The sequence below is a fragment of the Candoia aspera genome, chromosome 2 (genome assembly GCF_035149785.1).
Source record: "Candoia aspera isolate rCanAsp1 chromosome 2, rCanAsp1.hap2, whole genome shotgun sequence".
NCBI classification, from domain to species: Eukaryota; Metazoa; Chordata; class Lepidosauria; order Squamata; family Boidae; genus Candoia; species Candoia aspera.
In genome coordinates, this window is record NC_086154.1 from 182,725,091 (window position 1) to 182,746,278 (window position 21,188).

Here is a 21,188-nt window from a genome sequence, read left to right on the forward strand (position 1 = left end):
TTTGTGTGGTTCTGCTCACATTTTGGTGAGTTTTGTTCCTATTCCTTTGCTGCAGAGAAGCTCTTCGTTTGCTACTGCTGCTTTGATGAAGGGATTTGGTCATGCTTTCACACACACTACAAACCCACTCCTGTAAATCTAAGTGTAAGAGAGCAAATGCTTCTGATTGTATGAGGGTTCTGTGATATGCAAGCCGTTGTTCTGCACTTAATACAGGAAACCAAAGCTTCAAACGAGCAGATAGTAGGGTTGGATTATCATACATCTGCAATAACTGTTAACATCTGCATGAACATAATGTAACCGTTAAATTTGGTTCTTTTATATAATTATGCTTTGTTGTCTTATTATAGATTTTGTTACAACTGGTGAAGATCGATCACTCAGAATCTGGAGAAAAGGAGAATGTGTACAAACAATCAGGCTTCCAGCTCAGTCTGTTTGGTGTTGCTGTGCATTAGACAACGGAGATCTTGTTGTTGGAGCAAGGTATCTTTAAGCTTCAGTTTGCCATCCATTTAGATAAATTAGTAATAGCACTAAGCAAGAACAGTATATATCAGTTGTACGCTACATAATTAAATAATTTGGTGCATTTACTAGTATTGGCTGCAGTCATGTATCATGTCAGTGTTACGCAAACGAGCCTCAGCATAGTTAGGTTTATCCTCTTACTTAGCTTGACTGTGAGAAGTGATTGGAAGCTTCTGTTTCCATTTTTGATTAAGCACACTTTGGGATCTAGTGAGCTTGCTTCAAGGAACTATAAGTGAGTATAGTCACAGTTTGTTAGAGTTCAGTCAATATGGTAAGCTGCCGTTATTCCAAAACTGAAGTTTTAAGCTTCAGTCTTATTGCAGCAGGAATAGGTGGAACTTATAACATGAAAAGAAGTATCAAGTGAGACTTTAAAGTGCATTGGCTAGTGTGTGGGTTTTAAATGGCAATGTAAATGTTAGTAACAAAGCAGAATCTGAAGAAGACGACATCCATTCCCTACTCCTCCCACCGCTTGGATGGCAGCCTGCTTGACTTTGAAGCAGAGGTCTCATTGCTTGCTAATTTAGTACCAACTGGGGGCCCTTCCCTGAGTGTTGTTGGCTGTTGGCCATTGGCTGTCTCTAGGAAAGGCCAGGATTTAAGGGTGTCTGGCCCTTAAAGAGATTGCCCCTTTTGTGTAATCACTTAATGGATGACATGAGGTTAAGGACTATACCTTCAGTGGGGTTGTATGATAAAATGTATAGATGAAGTGATCGGTGCTGCTCCTGGGAGAGGTCATTAGGAGATTTGGAGATGGATACTACCAATGTGGTAATGACACCCAAATCTGTTTCTCAGTAACATCTTCAGGAAATGATGTGGCTCCTCTGAATGCCTGCTTGCACTCAATATTGTTCTGAATGAGGGATAATATAAACTGAAATTGAATCCAAACAAGATGGAGATGCTCATTGTGAGGGACCATAATTCCAGAGAGGTATAGATTTGGGATTATCCTCTCCCAGAGGGAGCAGGTATGCAGTTTGGAGGTGCTTCAAGACCCAAATCTCTCTCTGGTTTCCCAGATTGATGCAACCACCAGGAATGTCTTTTATCAATTTATCAGCTGGTATGCCAACTGCATCCCTTTCTGGAAGAAAATGATGTTAAAACTGTGATGTGTGTGCTGGTAACCTCCAGGCTGGATAATGGTAATGCACTCTATGTGGGGCAGCCTCTATATCTAATCTGGAAACTTCAGCTGATACAAAGCTCAGCAGCCAGGTTGGTCTTGGGAGAAACACAGAGGCCATGTTATACATGGGCTTTAAAGCACTGCATAGACTGCCAGTTTGGTTCTGGCCGAAATACAAAGTGTTGATTATTACCTTTAAAGCCTTCGGGCTGTTTGAAAGTCCTCTTTAGACAAACCTCCACTTTTGCAGAGATCATCTAGGGAGGTTCACCTACAGTTGCCATAAGAATTTCTGGCAATGGATTGGCACTGGGCCTTCTCTGTTGCTACCACAGTTCTTTGGAATGCACCCTCTGCCAAATTGAGGGGCCCAATATCTTTATTTTTTTAAATTTTTTAAAATTAAAATACATATTTATCAACAAGCTTTTTATTGATGATTGTTACTTTTAATTATTTTTATAATTAAATAACAATGCCAATAAGAACAAGTAAAATTATGCATTTTACTTGTTCTTACTGGCTTTGTTATTTTAATTGTTTTCAGTGTTTTGATTTTTAATTAGTTTTTATTGTAAACTGCTGAGATGTTTCAGTGGTCAGCAATATAGACCATAATTCTCAAATAGCAAACTAGTGGTGGACCATGCCTGCTGATGTTTTGGATTCCTGGAAAAATACATCCTGCCTGGTAGACTTCTTCCCTTTCCCTAAATAATTAATAACTCATCAATAGCTATTAGTCATCTCAATTTGAAATAAAAGCTCCATATTCAGAGACAGTGAACGCTAGATATGGGAGAAAATGACTTTCTGGTTGAAACAGTAAAGTTCTTAGAAATACTATAGCTATTCTGAGCTTAATTCGAGTTCAAAAAACTATAATAAGATATATATCAAGTCCATTAAACACAGATTTTTTAATGTGCTTTGAACGTACCCTTCTGCATGTCTTCTTGTTTTGTAACTTTAGGACACATCAGTGGTGTTCATGGAATATGGTGTTTTACTTTTCTTTAAAAAGTAGACTGAACTATTAAAATAAGCCAGTCTCTGTGATATTTCATTACATTATTTTGAATTCATTGAGGTCTGGAAGAAAATCTGTAAGTTGGGGTTGGTTGGTTGTGAGCTGGGCCTTTCAGACACAAGCATTCCTGTAAGTGGAGACATCATAAACAAAACTACTTGGTTGAATAACCAAAACCATTTTTATTCCTCCTTCAGTGATGGAATTATCAGAGTGTTCACAGAGTCTTTGGAGCGCACAGCGAGTCTGGAGGAGATTCATGCTTTTGAAAATGAGCTTTCTCAAGCAGCAATTGATTCTAAAACTGGTGACTTAGGGGACATTAATGCTGATGAGCTTCCTGGTAGAGAACATCTGAATGAACCTGGTATGGCATTCTTTCTTCCCCTTCTCCCAAAAGTTAAAGCAACCGTGTATGATTTGTTAACATGCATACTAGAAACTTAATTGCTAATTATTTGCTGTCTGTTTAAAAATGAGTAATCTTTGATACTATCTCTAAGAGGATATTATAAAATCTAAAAAAGAATGCTTTTAGAGGTAGCTTTCACATGCTCAGGTTCAAAATTTAAGAATTAGTCCCTTAGTTTAAGAACGGACAGACACCAGAATGAACTTCGATCCTTGAAGGAAAACCTCTGAATTCATTTAAGTCTGGATTAGTCATTACAGTTAGCATATTGCATATTGATGATATCTCATCCCGTGGTGACGGATGATCTCACCCAGTGGTTTCATGTGGATGTTGAAAAGGAGTGGAGAGAAAACCGAACCCTTCGGCACCCCACAAAGGAGGGGTTGAGGGTTGGATCTCTCGCTCCCTGTCACAACCGATTGGGACTGGCCCTGGAGGAAGGAGGTGAACCAGCGCAGAACCACGCCACCCACCCCCAACTCCCTCAGCTGCCTGAAAAGGATACCATAGTTGATGGTATCGAAAGCCTCTGAGAGGTCAAGAAGAGCAAGGATGGATGCACTGCCACCATCCCGCTCCCGCCTGAGGTCATCCATAAGTGTGACCAATGCCATTTCCACCCCATGTCCAGGCCTGAAACCTGACCGAAAGGGGTCTAGGTAATCCGTTTCATCCAGAACCCTCTGGAGCTGCAACGCCGCTACTTCCTCAACCACTTTCCCCAAAAAGGGGAGGTGGGAGACTAGACAAAAATTGTCTAGTACAATAGGGTCCAGCAATAGTTTCTTGAGGAGGGGGTTAAATTATGCTCTTTACCATTTATTTATTTGTTATCTGCTGCAGTCAACTGTCAGTGACCCCTTTTGCATTCGAAAAGGAAACTATCACCAACCTATGGTGTCTAGATGGGCCCATAAATACTGAGAACTATAATCAATTATGCCTTTGGTCAATCAAGGCTTTCACATAATGGTTTTTCATAAGATAGAGAGGATACAGAGTAGGTTATAAGGCTTAGTTGGGCCTGTGCCATAAGCAGCATTCCTTGCTAATAGTATAAAACTATGTTTATTGGCAGGTATACCAAAGGCATCACCAGAGCCTAGTTTTATCCTGAAACATGCTCACACAATACTGTACAAGATAGAATTTCTAATTTAGAGCAGCCTCTCTCAGCCTTTTTACCCTGGAGGAACCCTTGAAATAATCTTCAGGTCTCAGAGAACCCCTCCATAAAAATTAAAACAATACAAAAACTTCACAATACAATTCACTTCTAATCCACACTTTTTACAATGTTTACAACAATAGCATGTAAGAATTCCCACCAATGCAAGCGCTAGCGTTGTGCAAAGATCAAAAACTTTTTTTTTCATTATGGTATCTCATGGAATCTGTGACAACCTCAACCGTAATTGAGAAAGGCTGATCTAGATTAACTTGCAAGCCAACATACTGTTGCCTGCATTCCACCAACTAGGAGGTGTACATAGTATGGATAGATGAATAGAGTTTTAAAATCTGTTTCAGCAGATTGTCAAGGATTGACCATGACATGGCATTGCATACCTCTAAAATTACAGTGTATGCATTCTCATCTTTATAGACTATGCTAGTAGAGTTTGAAGCTAATTGTACACACGACCATATCTGAGGACAAGACAAAACCCCCAGAATTATCATTTTTGATGGAGAGAAACATGTTGGTTATTAAATTACTTTCTCTAGGCATGCAGTTAATTTTCTTCTTAATATTTTAAGGTACAAGAGATGGGCAGACAAGACTTATTAAAGATGGTGGAAAAGTTGAAGCTTACCAGTGGAGCATTAGTGAAGGCAAGTGGATGAAAATTGGAGATGTTGTTGGCTCATCTGGAGCCACACAGCAGACATCTGGAAAAGTTTTATATGAAGGAAAGGTAAATCATTTTTCCTGAATGACTAGCTGCTCAATGTATTCATCTATGTCCTTTGAATGTATATAGGAAAATCATTGTTTTTAATTTGATTTCTGTTTAAAGGAATATGACTATGTTTTCACTATTGATGTAAATGAAGGTGGCCCTTCTTATAAACTGCCATATAGTATTACTGATGATCCATGGCTGACAGCATACAACTTCCTGCAAAAGAATGATTTGAATCCCATGTTCCTGGATCAAGTGGCCAAGTTCATAATAGATAACACCAAAGGGCAAACGCTGGGACATACAAATACTGAATTTTCAGATCCTTTCACAGGTAGGGAAAAACGTTATGTTCTTGAACTGCTTGAAAAGCATGACAGTGAAACTCATACTTATTTTTATATATGTAATGCAGATCTTGCCATTCTTTTGCTTCCGCCATGTTGTGAAGCACTAATTTGTTCAAATATTAAGAGCTGACCAAGCAGCGATTTCTTGAAAATAAAAATGACTTCTAAAATACTTGAGGCCTCAAACTAAACTTCACAGGATAATTTCTTTGTTAGGTTTGTATCTTTACTTTTGTTTGTACCTTAAGGGAGTGTATATAACACTTTCTCTTTCTGTTCTTTCATACAACAGTAACCCTGTCTGGTAGGTTGGGCTGGGAGAGTGAGTGGCCCAGAGTTGTTCCATGGGCTTTTATACTACAGTATGGCTAATATGGGTTTTAACCTGTATCTCCCTCATCCTAATCAAAGATGTTAACCATTTCACTGTCTATGCAACAGTGTTGGCAACCCTTAGGTAATATGTGCCGTCCTGAGCCTCCACAAAGCATGTTGTTAGAATTTGACAGCCAAAAAATTCAGTTAGATGGTTTTTCATTAAAAATAACAACAACCAGAAGGGCCAAACAAAAAGAAAACAGGTGTAACACTGTTTTTATTTTAAGTTACCCCATTCTGAACTGAAATAATCCAGCCATACCACCTCTGATGATAATGTAATTGTAAAAGTGCAGTAATGTGAAATAAGTCCTTCATGAAATACGGAATGTATTGGATAATTAAAACAAACAAATGGTTCATAGAAGAGATCATACAGGGTTCTTACTTGAGACACAAATGACCTGGCTCAAACTATCATATTTTGGACAAGTTGTGTGTGAAGATTCAGCTCTCTTGTGATGACTGTAATGCTGGGATGAGAAGAAGAGGATGACCAGCAGCAAGGGGGATGGATAATTACAGCAGTGATGGCTGCTTCATTGGAAGACCTGAAGGGCCAGGTTGAGGACAGACCATCCCAGAGAAGGTCTATCTATGTGGTCATTAAGAGTTGACACCAACTTGATAGCAGATGATCAATCAATTAGCTAATGAACTTGTTCTTCTGTTGGGTACATCTTTTCACAGGTACTGGTCGCTATGTTCCAGGTTCTTCCTCAGAATCTAGTGAAGGACTTGCCGCAGATCCATTTACAGGTATGACTCTTCTCCAAGTTTTTAATTAATGTTTTATTGCTTTTAAAATAATAACAAAAAGAGAAAAAGAAAAGAAACAAAACACAAAGATAATTGTGATAGAAATACATGCAGTGACAAAGGGGAAGAAGAAAAAAAAAGCTCTAACAAAAAAGTGAAAAAAACACAACAAAGGAAAAATAATAGTATGATATACCTTTATAACAAACAGTTACAATTCTATATATATTTACTGCAAATATCACTCAAGTACGTATATATTTCTAATACACTTACATAACTATCATTTTTTAAAAACCTACTGTCTTTTGTATAAATGAGTCCCGTATTTTGTTATACTTGTCCATACAAAGTCTATGTCTATAGGCAATCCACTTACACTGTAAGTGGCACGTGCAAGCCGGTCTTCAGTCCATTGAGTGAACAGGGCCATAGATTTATCTTTCCAATGCTGCAGTATCAGTCTTTTGGCCACAGTAAGGGCACGGAGAATCCATTTACCTTGTCCAGTTATCAGATTCCATGTACTAGGTATGTAGTTCAAGAGAATATTATCCACTGAAAATTTTAGCTTTTGTCTCACAAGCATATTTATATAATCCACTACTTTCTCCCAAAACTTCGTAAAGACATTCTAAGGACATTGTAAAAACATGTTTTAAAGAAGCACTATCCTTATTACATCTCCAACGAAGTACAGTTTTTGACAGTCCTTTTCTATACAGTGGATATAAAAAGTCTAGACATAAAAAAATCAGACCAAGATAAATCACTTCAAAAATTTTTCCACCTTTAATATAACATACAAGCTGTACAATTCAATTGAAAAACAAACTGAAGTCTTTTAGGGGGGAAAAAATAAAAATAAAAATAAAAAACTAGAGTAACGTGGTTGCATAAGTGTGCACATCCTCTTATAAGTAGGGATGTGGCTGTGTTCAGAATTAACCAATCACATTCAGATTGATGTTAAATAGTCAGTACACACCTGCCATCAAATAAAGTGACTCTGATCAAGCCCATATAAAGTTCAGCTGTTCTAGTAGGATTTTTCTGACGTTTACTCGGTTGCCTCTTACAGCAAAAGCCATGGTCTGCAAAGAGCTTACAAAGCATCAAAGGGATCTCATTGTTGGAAGGTATCAGTCAGGAGAAGGGTACAAAAAAATTTCCAAGGCATTGAATATACCATGGAACACAGTGAAGACAGTCATCAACAAGTGGAGAAAATATGGCACAACAGTGACATTACCAAGAACTGGACGTCCCTCCAAAATTGATGAGAAAACAAGAAGAAAACTGGTCCAAGAGGCTGCCAAGCAGCCTACAGCAACATTAAAGGAGCTGCAGGAATTTCTGGCAAGTACTGGTTGTGTACTGCATGTGACAACAATCTCCCATATTCTTCATATGTCTGGGCTGTGGGGTAGGGTGGCAAAACGGACGCCTTTTCTTACGAAGAAAAACGTCCAAGTCCAGCTACATTTTGCAAAAACCTACATCAAGTCTGACAAAAGCATGTGGGAAAATGTGTTATGGTCTGATGAGACCAAGGTCGAACTTTTTGGCCATAATTCCAAAAAGTATGTTTGGTGCAAAGACAACACTGCACATCACCAAAGGTACACCACACAGTGAAGCATGGTGGTGGCAGCATTATGCTTTGGGGCTGCTTTTCCTCAGCTGGAACTGGGGCTTTAGTCACGGTGGAGGGAATTATGAACAGGTCCACATATCAGTCAATTTTGGCACAAAACCTTCAGGCCTCTGCTAAAATGCTGAAGATGAAGAGGAATTTCACCTTTCAACACAACGCCCCAAAGCATACCTCCAAATCAACAAAAGAATGGCTTCACCAGAAGAAGGATCAAAGTTTTGGAATCGCCCAGCCAGAGCCCGGACCTGAATCCAATTGAACATCTATGGGGTGACCTGAAGAGGGCTGTGCCCAGGAGATGCCCTCACAATCTGACAGATTTGGAGCACTTCTGCAAGGAAGAGTGGGCAAAGATTTCCTAGGCAAGATGTGCCATGCTGATAGACTCCTACCCCAAAAGACTGAATGCTGTCATAAAATCAAAAGGTGCTTCAACAAAGTATTAGTTTAAGGGTGTGCGCACTTATGCAACCATGTTCTTCTAGTTTTTTATTATTCTTTCCCCTAAAAGATTTCAGTTTGTTTTTCAATTGAATTCTACAGCTTGTATGTTATATTAAAGGTGGAAAAAATTCTGAAGTGATTTATCGTGGTGTGATTATTTTACATCTCAAAAACCTGGCATTTTAACAGGGGTGTGTAGACTTTTTATATCCACTGTATAAATGTGGAGTCCAATAAATTCTAAATATTAATTTTTGTTGTATAAGTCGTAATTTGAGGTCCGTTGACACTTTTGCTGTAGAAGTTAAGAAACTTTCCCATTGTCTAGGCGATATAGGAACCTCTAATTCTTTATTCCACTCATTTCTTAGCATCTGCATATCAAATTGATATATTGATAACAAATATCTATAAAAACTAATAGTAGGTTTTTTTAGTTTTAAAGGATTTAACAAGTTGCTTTAGTATCTCAGGTGTCTCAGAAGCTGAAAATGCTGCTGGTCCAAACAATGTTAACAAAAGCTGTAACTAAATATTGCCATTGGGTTACATCTGATAAATGATATTTATCTCTTAACACAGAGTATATTAAAAATTCATCTTTATCATCTATCAGTTGGTCCCAAGTCAATATTCCCACTTCCATCTAATTTTTCCATATCACCATCTTTTCCCCAATTTTTAAAGTTGGGTTTCCCCATAAAGTCAGTTTAGCATGGGAAAAAAGGTCAAATCTTTTTTTATTAGACATTACACTCCATAACTTTCTAACTGACATAATTGTTTCCAGAGATACTGGAGTTTTAATGTATTTAGGTCCTAATACTGTCCAACCAAAAGTGCTATATATGTATATTGCAAAGTTGCCCAAATCGGAAAATTAACACCAGTTGTTGGCTTTCTGTATTTAATACTTGACAATAGGTAAGCATGATGATAATAGCTCCAGATTTGGAAAACTGAATCTTCCCTCAGTAATTGGTAACTGCATTTTCTGTAAAGATATTCTTGGAATTGAAGAATCCCATAGAAATTTTCTAAACAGAATTTATTTTCTGAAAATAATTTCCAGATATATAAACTGGAATTCCTCTCAGGATATAAATTAACAATAAAATTGGACAATAATTAGCACACTGAGTGTGATCTTTATCTGCTTCGATAGTTACCAGCTTTTGGTATAACTGCAATATAAGCCTGATTAAATGCCGGTGATAAAATTCCCTTATCAAATATCTCTTACATTGTTGACATAATGGAAAGTATGCTAACAAGCAGCTCATGGAAAATGAACAGAAAACTGAAGATTCGAAACAGCAGATTCAACATGTAGGAAAATTTTAAATCCTTCAAATTCAATTCAAAAATAATAGCAGGGAGACAATTATTTATTCTCAATCTTCCTCAATATCCAAATGGGAAAACAAGCCAAAGCTTTAAAAAAAATTAAAAAATTAATCCCAAAATAATGACAAGCACCAAGAGAGATCGCTTCTCCTTGCTGTAGAAAATCTCTCTTAGCATAGATAATTTATACACACACACACACACACATGTAAATTGGATGATTTAGAAATGGGGTGGCTCAACCTAGTGTCCCTTAAGGCTACAGCATGGCTTGGAAATGATGACATCCTGGCCTCCCGGTGGCTCTTACCCAATTGGCGCAAACACTGTTTGTGATTCCTGGGCTGCAAGTCACCAGATGGGATATTCTGAGCGATTTCTTTGTCCGTGAAATCGCTCTTGGGAGACAGGAGAAAGCCTGCCCGAGCCCCCAAAAAACTCACCGCTGTCAGTTCTGTCTGCGGAGGTCTCGGGCACAGCTGTTCAGTAGGCCATGTCCCCCACCGGAAGTCAGTGCTATGAGCTGTTGACTCTCGGGGAACAAGTCCATTCCCTAAAACCAAGGAGACTGAGTTGGAGATCATTAATGAGGCAGAAAAGAATGTGGATGAGACCTTGAAGGATATGATTGCTTCATCTCAATTCCCAGAATGATAGATGCTGTTCTGTCAGAATGAAGATCCGGGGAAGGAGAACATCATTTCCAGCAATAAAAGCAATGTTCATGCAAGAGAGGCTTAATCCTTGGGTGGCAAATACACATGCTCTGGTATTGAGGATACTTTTCCAGTGGGTGGGGACAGAAGACTTTTGGTTATAGGTGATTTGATCATTAGAGAAAGTGGATCAAATTCCTTCTCGAATCACTACTGTGGGTTGTGAAGAGCTCCAGGTCAATCTCTTTAAATTAGGTAATAGCATATGAAATTTAGTTTTAAAACTGCCAACATGGCAATGCCCTTATACAAATCTTCTATTCCACATCTGGAATACAGTGTATAGGCCTGGTCATATTTGAAAAAAGGTACAGAAAAAGCTAGAACAATTGGGACTGTTCATCTTAGAGAAATGGTGACTGAGGAGCCTAATGATCAAGGTGTATAAAATCATTCATGGCATGGAAAAAGTTGAGAGGGAGATGTTTTTCTTTCTTTCTCTAAATATTAGGACCAGGAGTCATCCAGTGAAACTAATTCGAAGGAGATTTGGAATAGACAAAGTACTTCTTCACATAGTACATAATTAACTTGCAAAATTCATTCCCATTAGACATGGTGATAGTAATTAACTAGGATGGCTTTAAAAGGGGATTGGCAAAATTTATGGAAGCCAGGTTTATCAAGAGTTATTGGTACTGAGACTCAATATCACCTCCTGGTGGGGGCAGCATGCTTCCAAATATCTGTGCAAGGGCACAATGATGGGAGTTAGGGAGTTAGGATATACATTCACCGCCTCCTTGCAAGTTCCCCAGAGGCATATGGTTGGCCAGTATAAGAAAAAAAAAAAATTGGCTGAACTAAGATGAGCCTTTTCTTGATTGATCAGGGATAGTTCTTAATAGAGAAAATACAACAAAATTGGATGAATATATTAAGATATTAAGACTTTACAAAATGAAGTCTGGATTTGATAATATTTTTTCTGTTATAAATGAATGTCTATATATATAAGCTTATATTATCAATGTCTATGTAAGCTTTGTGAATATAACCTTGTTACTGTCCTTTTGTCTTTAGGTGCTGGTCGTTACGTCCCAAGTACTACATCTGATCTTTCAACTCCTGTAAGTGGAACTCATCCATTTACAGGTAATTGGACAGGTTTTCACAGCTGATATTAAAACTGGGCCAAAGATCAGTACTGTGGCCACCAAGCTGGCTACTTATTTATTTATTTTCTATCCCGCCTTTATTATTTTTATAAATAACTCAAGGCAGCGAACATACCTAATACTCCTTCCTCCTCCTATTTTCCCCACAACAACAACCGTGTGAGGTGAGTTGGGCTGAGAGAGAGTGACTGGCCCAAGGTCATCCAGCTGGCTTTCATGTCTAAGGCAGGACTAGAACTCTCAGTCTCCTGGTTTCTAGCCCAGCACCTTAACCACTAGACCAAACTGGCTCTCTTGTATTCTTTATTTATTTACTGTATACTTATATTCGTTATTCCCTTCCTTATTTATCACGGTCAACAAATACAATTGCATTGCTGCCACTTACCTGTTTAGCTGCCTTTGGATAGCTAGAACCACTGCTGTGCTCTAATTGAAGAAATGTGAACATTGTACTTACATTATCTCCAGGCTTTGAAGTATTATTGGCCTTTTAAAAGTTTATACTGAGAAAGGTACCTATACTATGGTGTGACTGGGTTCATTCATTGTTATAAATGATGGTTTACAAACCACAGCAGCTGGATTTACAGAACATGCTAAGTTTGAACTTGGGAAATCACATGGCTTGCAGCAGTGTATGAATCATGTCACAGAATTTGGGAAATGGTATCACAACAAGTAAATGAGGTTTTTAACAAATGTAGTAGACAGATCAGGGTGTGGGGAACAGAGGTGATAGGTAGTGGCAAATAAAAGAAGGTTTAAAAATAAAATTAATTGATTTCCTTTTGAACTAAATTTTTAGGCTATATCAGTAACTATAGTGTGTGTGTGTGCACATACATGCACTCATGCTAACCTTTAAATATTAAATTTCAGTTATATAACTTTTATGTGAGATTTATAAAGCTTGCTAAGTTACTCACTGCCTAGAATTTTTAAAGCTATAATTTTTATCATACAGTGATGCTTAAAGTTGGTGAGCCCTTTTGAATTTCTGCATAATTTCTGCATATGATCTAAAATGTGATCTGTTCTCCGCACAAGTCCTAAAACTAGATAAAGAGAACCCAATTAAACAAATGTGTCAAAAACATTATACTTGTTCATTTTATTTATTGAGGAAAATGATCCAAAACTACATATTTGTGTGTGGCAAAAGTATTTGAACGATTTCTTTCAGTAACTGGTGTGCCTGCCTTGAACAGCAGTAGCTGCAACTAAATGTTTCTGCTAACTGTTGATCACTCCTGCACATCAGCTTGGAGGAATTTTAGCCCATTCCTCCTTACAGAACAGCTTTAACTCAGGTATGTTGATGGGCTTCCTCATATGAACTGCCTGCATCAGGGCCTTCTACAACATTTCTGTACAATTAAGGTCAGGACTTTAACATGGCCATTCCAAGACTTGTAACTTTCTTCTGATTTAACCATTCTTTGGACATGCGACTTGTGTCTTTTCGGTCTTGCTACATTGTCTTGCTACATGATCCACTTTCTCTTGAGCTTCAGTTCAGTTACCCTGACATTTGCTGTAGAATTTGCTGGTACAATTCAGAATTCATAGTTCCATCGATGGCAAGCCATCCTGGTCCAGAGGCAGCAAAACAGGCCCAAACCATGATATTGCCACCACCATGTTTCACAGATGGGATGAGGTTCTGCTGGAATGCAGTGTTTTCCTTTCACCAAACATAACACTTTTCATTCAAGCCAAAAAGTTCTATTTTGTTCTGTCCACAGAACATTCTTCCAATAGCTTTTTGGTATATTCATGTGGTCTTTCACAAACTATAGATGGGCAGCAATGTTCTTGGAGACTAGTGGCTTTCTACTTGCAACCCTGCCATGTACACCATTGTTGTTCAGTGTTCTCCTGATGGTGGTCTCATGAACACTGAAATGTGCCTATGCAAGAGAGGCCTTTAGTTCCTTACATGTTACCCTAGAGTTCTTTGAGACTTCACAGAGTATTACATGCCTTGCTTTTGGTGAAATCTTGGTTGACCACTCCTGGGGAGGGTAACAATGGTGCTGAGTTGCCTGCATTTGTACACAATCTGCCTGACAGTGGACTGGTAGAGTCCAAACTCTTTGGAAATAGTTTTATAACCTTTTCCAGCTTGGTGAGCATCAATAACTGTTTTTCAAAAGTCCTCAGAAATCTCCCTTTTTGAATCATGATACACTTCCACATGCCTGTGTGGTAAAGATCAAACTTTGATAGTGAATATCCAGAATTCTGTTCTTTAAATAAAGCAGGACCTCCTACACTCACACCTGATTATTATCCTATTGATTGAAACACCTGACTCTAATTTCCCCTTAAAATGAATTGATAATCCTAGAGGTTCACATATTTTTGCCACACACAAATATGTAGCTTTGGATCATTTTTCTCAATCAATTAACAAGTACAATGTTTTTGACTCATTTGCTTAATTGGGTTCTTTTTATCTAGTTTTAGGATAAAGTGTGGAGAACAGATCATTTTTTGGTCGTATGTATGCAGAAACATTGAAAATTCAAACGGGTTTGCAAACTTTTAAGCACCAATGTAGGTGGCAATCAAGTTATTACTTTTCATTCAGTTTATCAGCAATAAACAGATTCTCTACTAAATTGGCTGCCAATCTCTCTTTCTCTTCTTACCTTTATCCTTTAGGCTCCGAATCAGTGATAGGTAACACTGAAAATATTTATTTTCCGAAGAAAGAAGCTGTTACTTTTGATCAGGCCAACCCTACATTAATACTGGGTGAGTATATTGGTAATGACTTCTTAAACAATTCATGCAAAAAGCAAGTTTTGATTACACAGAAAATTTATGTTTTTAACAGAATGAAGCCACTAGTTGCTTCTCATCTTTTATAAGTATTGCAGGTCAGTTTTTTCAAGTGTTGCTTGTTCATCCAACAGTGTTCTGCTTTCTCCTATTGCAGAAAAAGTTGGACTGGAGTAATGCTAAATTTGTTGTGTTTGCTGTTTTGCCCCTCTGATAAGCCATCAGGCATAGGCCTCCCTGGGTAGGGTAGCAGTTTTGTTATGAGGACGAGCACTGACAGTACTGCCTGCTCTCTCCTCTCTACGTAGCTGAAGACTGTAGGAGGAGAGCAGTGTTAATCTATGGTAGCAAAAAAATCCAAAGGAGTCCGGTAGCACCTTTTCTGACTACTAAATTTTATGAAAAGGGAAAAGCTTTTGCGAGTTGCACTCACTTCATCAGATGCACAGAGTGGCGCTATTATTATCAGATTTTTATACCACCTTTTTTATATTTAACTGAAGGCAGTGAACATACCTAATAATCCTGCCTCCTATTTTCCCCACAACAACCCTGTGAGGTGGGTTGGGCTGAGAGAGAGTGATTGGCCCACAGTCACTCAGCCGGGTTTCATTGCCTAAGGCAGGACTAGAACTCACAGTCTCCTGGTTTCTAGGCTGATGCCTTAACCATTATACCAAACTGGCTCTCTGTGCACCTGGTGAAGTGAGCTACAATAAAGTTTGTCTCTTTTAATAAAATCTGTAGTCGGAAAAGGTGCTACCAGACTCCTTCTAACACGTAGCTGAAATATTTGTCAAAGGATGCAAGCAGTGAACTGCAGCCAAATCAAGTGGACTCTTGTGTGCAAACCAATACAATATAAACCATTTTTGTTCTTGAAACATCAAAGTTCATTAATTTTATGCTACAAGATGAATAGCTTACGTATTGCAGAAAATAGTTTGGAATTTAGTCCTTATGTCTTCTGAAATAATTGGGTCCCAATAAATCTGGATCAGCCAGCTCATGATATCTTCTCTCACATAACATGTTACTTTAGATGTGTATTGATTGGCACTTATTTGCTGCACCATCACATCTTAGATTGTGGTTTTGGTATACCAGTTACATTCCAAAGTATACATTTTAATGGTGGAAATTTGCTTTTCAATAGCTGTCAATAGTTTATTACTCTTTACTTGCCTGATCTTGTAACTGTTCCAAGTTTCCAGAGTGTTCATAAGACCTTCTAAATTAAGAATGAACATAGAGTTTTGAGACAGTAGAAAGCATCTTGGGACCACAATACCAGTCAGATGATGATAAATTAGTTTTATGAAGATATTTTCAAGAACTTGGAACTTCAGAAACTGTTACATTTAAAGTCACAGCTTTAGCCCAATAATCACTTTATTTCAGTTTTTGACCAGCATAATTTAGCCCAGTAGAGACTGTCCTGACTAGCACTAATCTTGTCCAGATCCTTGTAACTCAGGATGCCAATGCTTGTCCTTGGGAACTTCTTAACACAAAGCATATGTTTCGATCACTATTTAATGCAAGTTTAAAGCAATTATAAATCTTCAATTACTTTTTATAATTTTCACTTGTGCTTCAATCCTAAATATATTTATTTGAAAATATTTTCTACTGGATCTAGTTTTCCCTGCAGGGGAACTTGGAACTGCAGCTTGTTCCATAACACCTAAAATATTTATAAGATATTTTGGATTAGAAAGTAGGTGATACAATGTAGATAAATTACTATTCCAAATCTACAGCAAGTTTATTGCTTGTGGGCAGTTTTGTTGTATGTGGAAATTACTGAAGTTACACCTAATGTTAACATAATGATGGAACTGCTGAATGCCAACTAGTCATGCATGGATTTAGTATGGTGGGTTTGTTCATAGGGCTATCTCAGTTTTTAAATTTTTTTTGAAAGTTAGTAAAATGTGTTTTATAAACTGATAGTCATTCATTTACATAACTCAGACATGTAGGTTGATGTTAAAGAATGCTCATGCTAAATAGAGTTATCTACAATTTGATCTAATCAGTAGATACAAGAAAGATAATGCAGCATTTTTATAAAAAGGAAGTAAATGCATTGTAGAGATAAGTGCAAACTAATTTCAAATTATTTCACATTTCCCATATAGGTAAGATGAAAGAACTAAATGGAAATGTATCTGAAGAACAACAATTAACAGAAGATGATCTAGATGTGTTAGAAAAGATGTTGTCAATAGTGTGCAGTGTGTCCATGGAAGCACCCACAGCAGAGCAGCTGCAAACTTTGTGGAAAGCAATTAACTGGCCAAATGGTATGCAGTAATTGTTGAGGACAGATCTCACAAATTATATGGACTAAAGGCAGCATCTTAAAATATCTTAATACATCTTTTTAAGTAAGCCACTTTTTATCCCATGCTTACCTTAAATCAGTACACTTAATATTTAAATATGAGAGTTTTTTATATAGCTACATACATATTCAACGTGTTCTTCCCTTTTGGAGTAGGCAACATTACACGGAGTATAAAAAAGGAGTAAAAAATAATATGCAAAAGAGATTAAAGGCATGAGAAAGGAGAAAAAGGAATCTAGCTGAAGCTAGTTTACACCAACACCATTCATTATCTCTCTCCATACCTTCCTATCCTTACTAACCATCCTTGCTTCTACTATGTCCATTTGCTGATTCATACATTGCTTTTTCTTCTTTAAAATTCTTACTTCTCTCTTTTGGGGGATGTCATCTCCACTCCAACCATATTCTTTTCATTCTTCCCCTTCCTCTCAACACTCCCTCCCTTCACAATATTGATAGGCAGCACCAAACATACAAACTCTGGGCAGTTTAGACATACAGAACAATTAAAATCCATGTAACATTGCATAAAATGGCCTCTAGGAATCTTCATCCTGAACCAAAGGTTCATTGAAAAAGAATGGACTTAAGTACCTCCTAAAACACTGGAGGGATAGAAGCCATGTACACCTCCAGGGGCAGCTTGTCACGTATTGTACAGATAATTACCAAAAAGCCTGCCTTCTGGTCTGTACCCCTCCAGCTTTTCTGAAGATGGGACTTTCAGCAAGCTCTCCATAGGTGACCTGACCAGAGTCACATTTAGCAAGGCAGATCCTGATATAATCTGGCTCCATGACATATAGGGCAATGAGATTGTTGTGACTCTACTATAATGGATGTTCCTGATTAGGAATCTGGCCACTGCATTCTATACCAGTTGTACCTTCCAAGTCCTTGTTTTTAAAGGCAGCCCCATGTGGAATGCATTGAAGTTTCCATTCATGGTGATCAAGGCAAGAGTTATAGTTGCTGAGACTTCCCTGTCCAGGTAGGTATGTAACTGGCTCATCAGCTAGAGCTGGGCAAAGGCTCCTTGGCCATGGCTTCCACCTTTTGCTCCAGCAGGAACCACAAATCCAGGAGTTCCCCTTTCCCAAAACAAACTGGTTTCATCAGGGAGAGTACAGCCAGATGTTTCTGATAGAGTTTAATCTGATCTTGAGATGATGATTAATACAAGGCACATTGAAATGTGAATTGCCTTAGGAATTCTCATGAAGTGATATAAAAATATGTAATGCATATTTTTAAAATTTGATTAGAGTTCTCAAATAGCAGTGGACTCCATAAGCTTTCTTAGAAAGTAAAAATGATGGGTAGGTATAGCACAGTGTTTTGCTTGGACCCTTCTGGTAAACTGGTGCTTTATAGTTGCCATTGTGTGAATATGCAAGTCCATCAACCATTTTGTAGAATTGCTTGATAAAATTCACAGTGTATCTACCAGTAGAGAAAGATGGGGATCCGTGTGCCAGAATGAACTAGAAGCTGGAAGTTCACTATAGTTTTATAGTCTAAGTAATTGAGAATGCACATAACAAAAGCATTTTTATGTTTAGATAATGCTAGTGAAAAAATGTTTAGGGCCTTTCATTACCTGTGAATTCTAAGGTTAGGGTAAGTAAACAAAACAAAACAAAACCCAGAAGGCGGCAGCAGCATATCATTTCTGTATTCTTGCCAAGAAAACTGTATGGACATGTCCATAAGGCCATCAGCAGTTATGTTTCACTTACAAGTGTTACTTTAATGAGTCACTTGTTTTCTTCCCATTTCCTATCTAATCATGTACTGTATCCAGTTTTGCAGCTCTGCCTATCTTCTAGCAGCTTCCTTCTCATGAAAAGTTTATTTAGTTATTTAGCAAATGTATATAGCTGCCCATTTTACAAAACATGACTCTTGAGGTAAACAGTTGTTTGTTGTTGCAAACGGCTGTTGCAGAGCTCATTTAATTTGGAAAACTAGAAATATGAGCCACCTTCTGTAGGCAAGAATGACCATTTGGGTGAATTAGTTGTTGGTAGGGTGACATTCTCAGATTTCCCATTCCTGATACGTATTTGAGAAGAGGTATGTCGCAAGAATGGAAGGGAGCAGTAAAGTTCTGAGGGTTATGATGCTATGTCCATACTGTATTTTTAGCTCATATCTAAGCCATCTTTCAGTATTGTCCAGTTTTCAGGTATTTGGAAAACATAGATATACTGCTATATCATCTTTCAGACAGGTTAGCCTAGACTTTCATAACAATATCCTGTATTCAGTCCAGTCTTGCGAAGTCCAGTCTGTGACTTTGGCATTAGTATAAAGATCTGTAGATAATTTCTACTTAGCCAACTATCTTTATTAAAATCAAATCTCCTACAAGTTGAGCTTGACTCCTGCTGACTTCATGGACACATCTCTGTAATTTTCTTGGCAACAGTATGGAAGTGGTTTGCCACAGCTTTCTTATGGAATATTTCTTAACTTCCTAATCTAGTTTACAGTTTACAGTTTCCTGAATAGCTCCCATCTGACTAATAAGACTTTGCTGCAATCCAGATTCAGAGTTTGCATGGGCACCACATAACACAGATGCTACTGTATATGTGCACCCATGTGCGTTTCAAATCGTTGTGTCCCTTTTAAATCCAGATTGCTGAACAGACTTCCAGTCAGGCCTGATCCTGCTTAGCTCCTGAGCCTAAACAGGGTCATCAGCCTAGACACTGTAAATGGAGTCCCTGTGAATAAGTTCATTTTAACATCCATAATATTTACTTTTTCCATTTTTGCCAGTGGGAATATGAAATGTGTTCCTGAGAAAACCATTTCATTCCTAATCTTTGGTGAGGCAGTTCTTCTGCCCAGATATTGGAAGAGTAGGAGTTACCAATTTACTGACCGTTCTGTAGAATTTCAGAGGATGACCATTAACTTCCTGTGTATTTCTGTTTTTAGACTTTGTCTTTCCAGCACTAGATATTCTTCGATTAGCAATCAGGCATCCCAGTGTGAATGAAAGCTTCTGTGGTGAAAAGGATGGCCTTCAGTTCTGCGGCCATCTTATCAAATTCCTGAACCCTGGAGGAAAGCAAGCCAATCAGATGCTGGCTCTGCGAATTTTATGCAATTGTTTTATTCACCCAGTTGGCCAAAAGCTCATGATGGCACAGGGGGACTCAATAATGTCACAAGCAATAGAACTGAAGCTGAGCAGCAATAAGAACATTCACATTGCACTGGCTACGTTGGCTCTGAACTATGCTGTTTGTCTACATAAGAGTAATAACATTGAGGGCAAAGCTCAGTGTTTGTCAGTGATCAGCACAGTCATGGAGGTAGTGCAAGACCTTGAAGCTGTTTTTAGACTGCTTGTGGCTCTTGGGACACTCATCAGTGGCGATTCAAATGCTGTACGGTTAGCCAAGTCCCTAGGAGTTGATTTTCAAATTAAGAAGTATTCCTCTGTATCAGAACCAGCTAAAGTAAATGAATGCTGTAGATTTGTTCTTAATTTGCTCTAAACTCCTCCCTTTAAAAAAAAGGGGGGGGGAGTCTAGGACTATATCAAAGATACACATTTTCATATTTTACAAAAAATTGAATAAATATTGTGGATAAACTCTCTGGACATGAAATGTTATTTTTTTGCACTGATTTAAAATGTGTTATTCTTCAAAGCTGTTAAGCATGCAAGCTTATTTTGAAGGTAATGGTAATACCTTTTGTAGTTTGGGATTAACAAAAATTACTAAGGACATGTTGATTCACTGAGATGTGTGACACTTATATCTACTGCTGCCTTTCATCAGACAGAAATCGCTTGCAGAATGGATTCTTATTCCACCAGGTGCCTCCATTAGGGTGAAACCATCTGGAATCAATTTGTACCTGGAGTAGATCCACAGGGCTTCAAAGAAGAGGGGGCTGGAAAATTCTGTTGAGCAGGCAGAAATTTTTTCACTATCCACTGAGAGAGTTGGAAGGAAAAGTTAACTAGATTTAAGTTTGTATTTTGCAAGGAATTCCAGCAATGCATTTTGATATTAGCTCCCTGCTTATTCTGTAAGCTTTTACATTGTGTGACACTACCAACAGTGGTCCTGATTCTTTATGAAACTGGAGATAAGTCAGAAAGTTGACTTCCACATACAGTAGGTATCTTTTTAACCACTGTTAAAGAAAAATCTAGCATGCCAGGAAATATGTCTTTTGTGTTTTCAGGTGTACTGTGGTCTTTTTCATTTCTGGT

The 21,188-nt window shown here is 38.0% G+C and overlaps 1 protein-coding gene across 3 annotated transcripts in view; it reads left to right on the forward strand.

The window, feature by feature from the left end:
* The window catches only part of PLAA (phospholipase A2 activating protein), a 31,800-nt gene extending 11,226 nt beyond the window's left edge, over positions 1-20,574 (forward strand). For 2 of the 3 annotated variants that reach the window (XM_063295001.1, XM_063295002.1), the window contains 9 exons: positions 354-489; positions 2,906-3,075; positions 4,885-5,042; positions 5,145-5,364; positions 6,449-6,517; positions 11,705-11,776; positions 14,470-14,562; positions 16,734-16,898; positions 19,895-20,574. In XM_063295001.1, the coding sequence (XP_063151071.1) occupies positions 354-489; positions 2,906-3,075; positions 4,885-5,042; positions 5,145-5,364; positions 6,449-6,517; positions 11,705-11,776; positions 14,470-14,562; positions 16,734-16,898; positions 19,895-20,460 (1,649 nt within the window). In that variant the 3' untranslated portion in view covers positions 20,461-20,574. Of the gene's footprint in view, positions 1-353; positions 490-2,905; positions 3,076-4,884; positions 5,043-5,144; positions 5,365-6,448; positions 6,518-11,704; positions 11,777-14,469; positions 14,563-16,733; positions 16,983-19,894 lie in introns of all 3 variants that reach the window. The other variant, XR_010067311.1, reaches the window with a different exon arrangement.
* Positions 20,575-21,188: the final 614 nt, after the last annotated feature.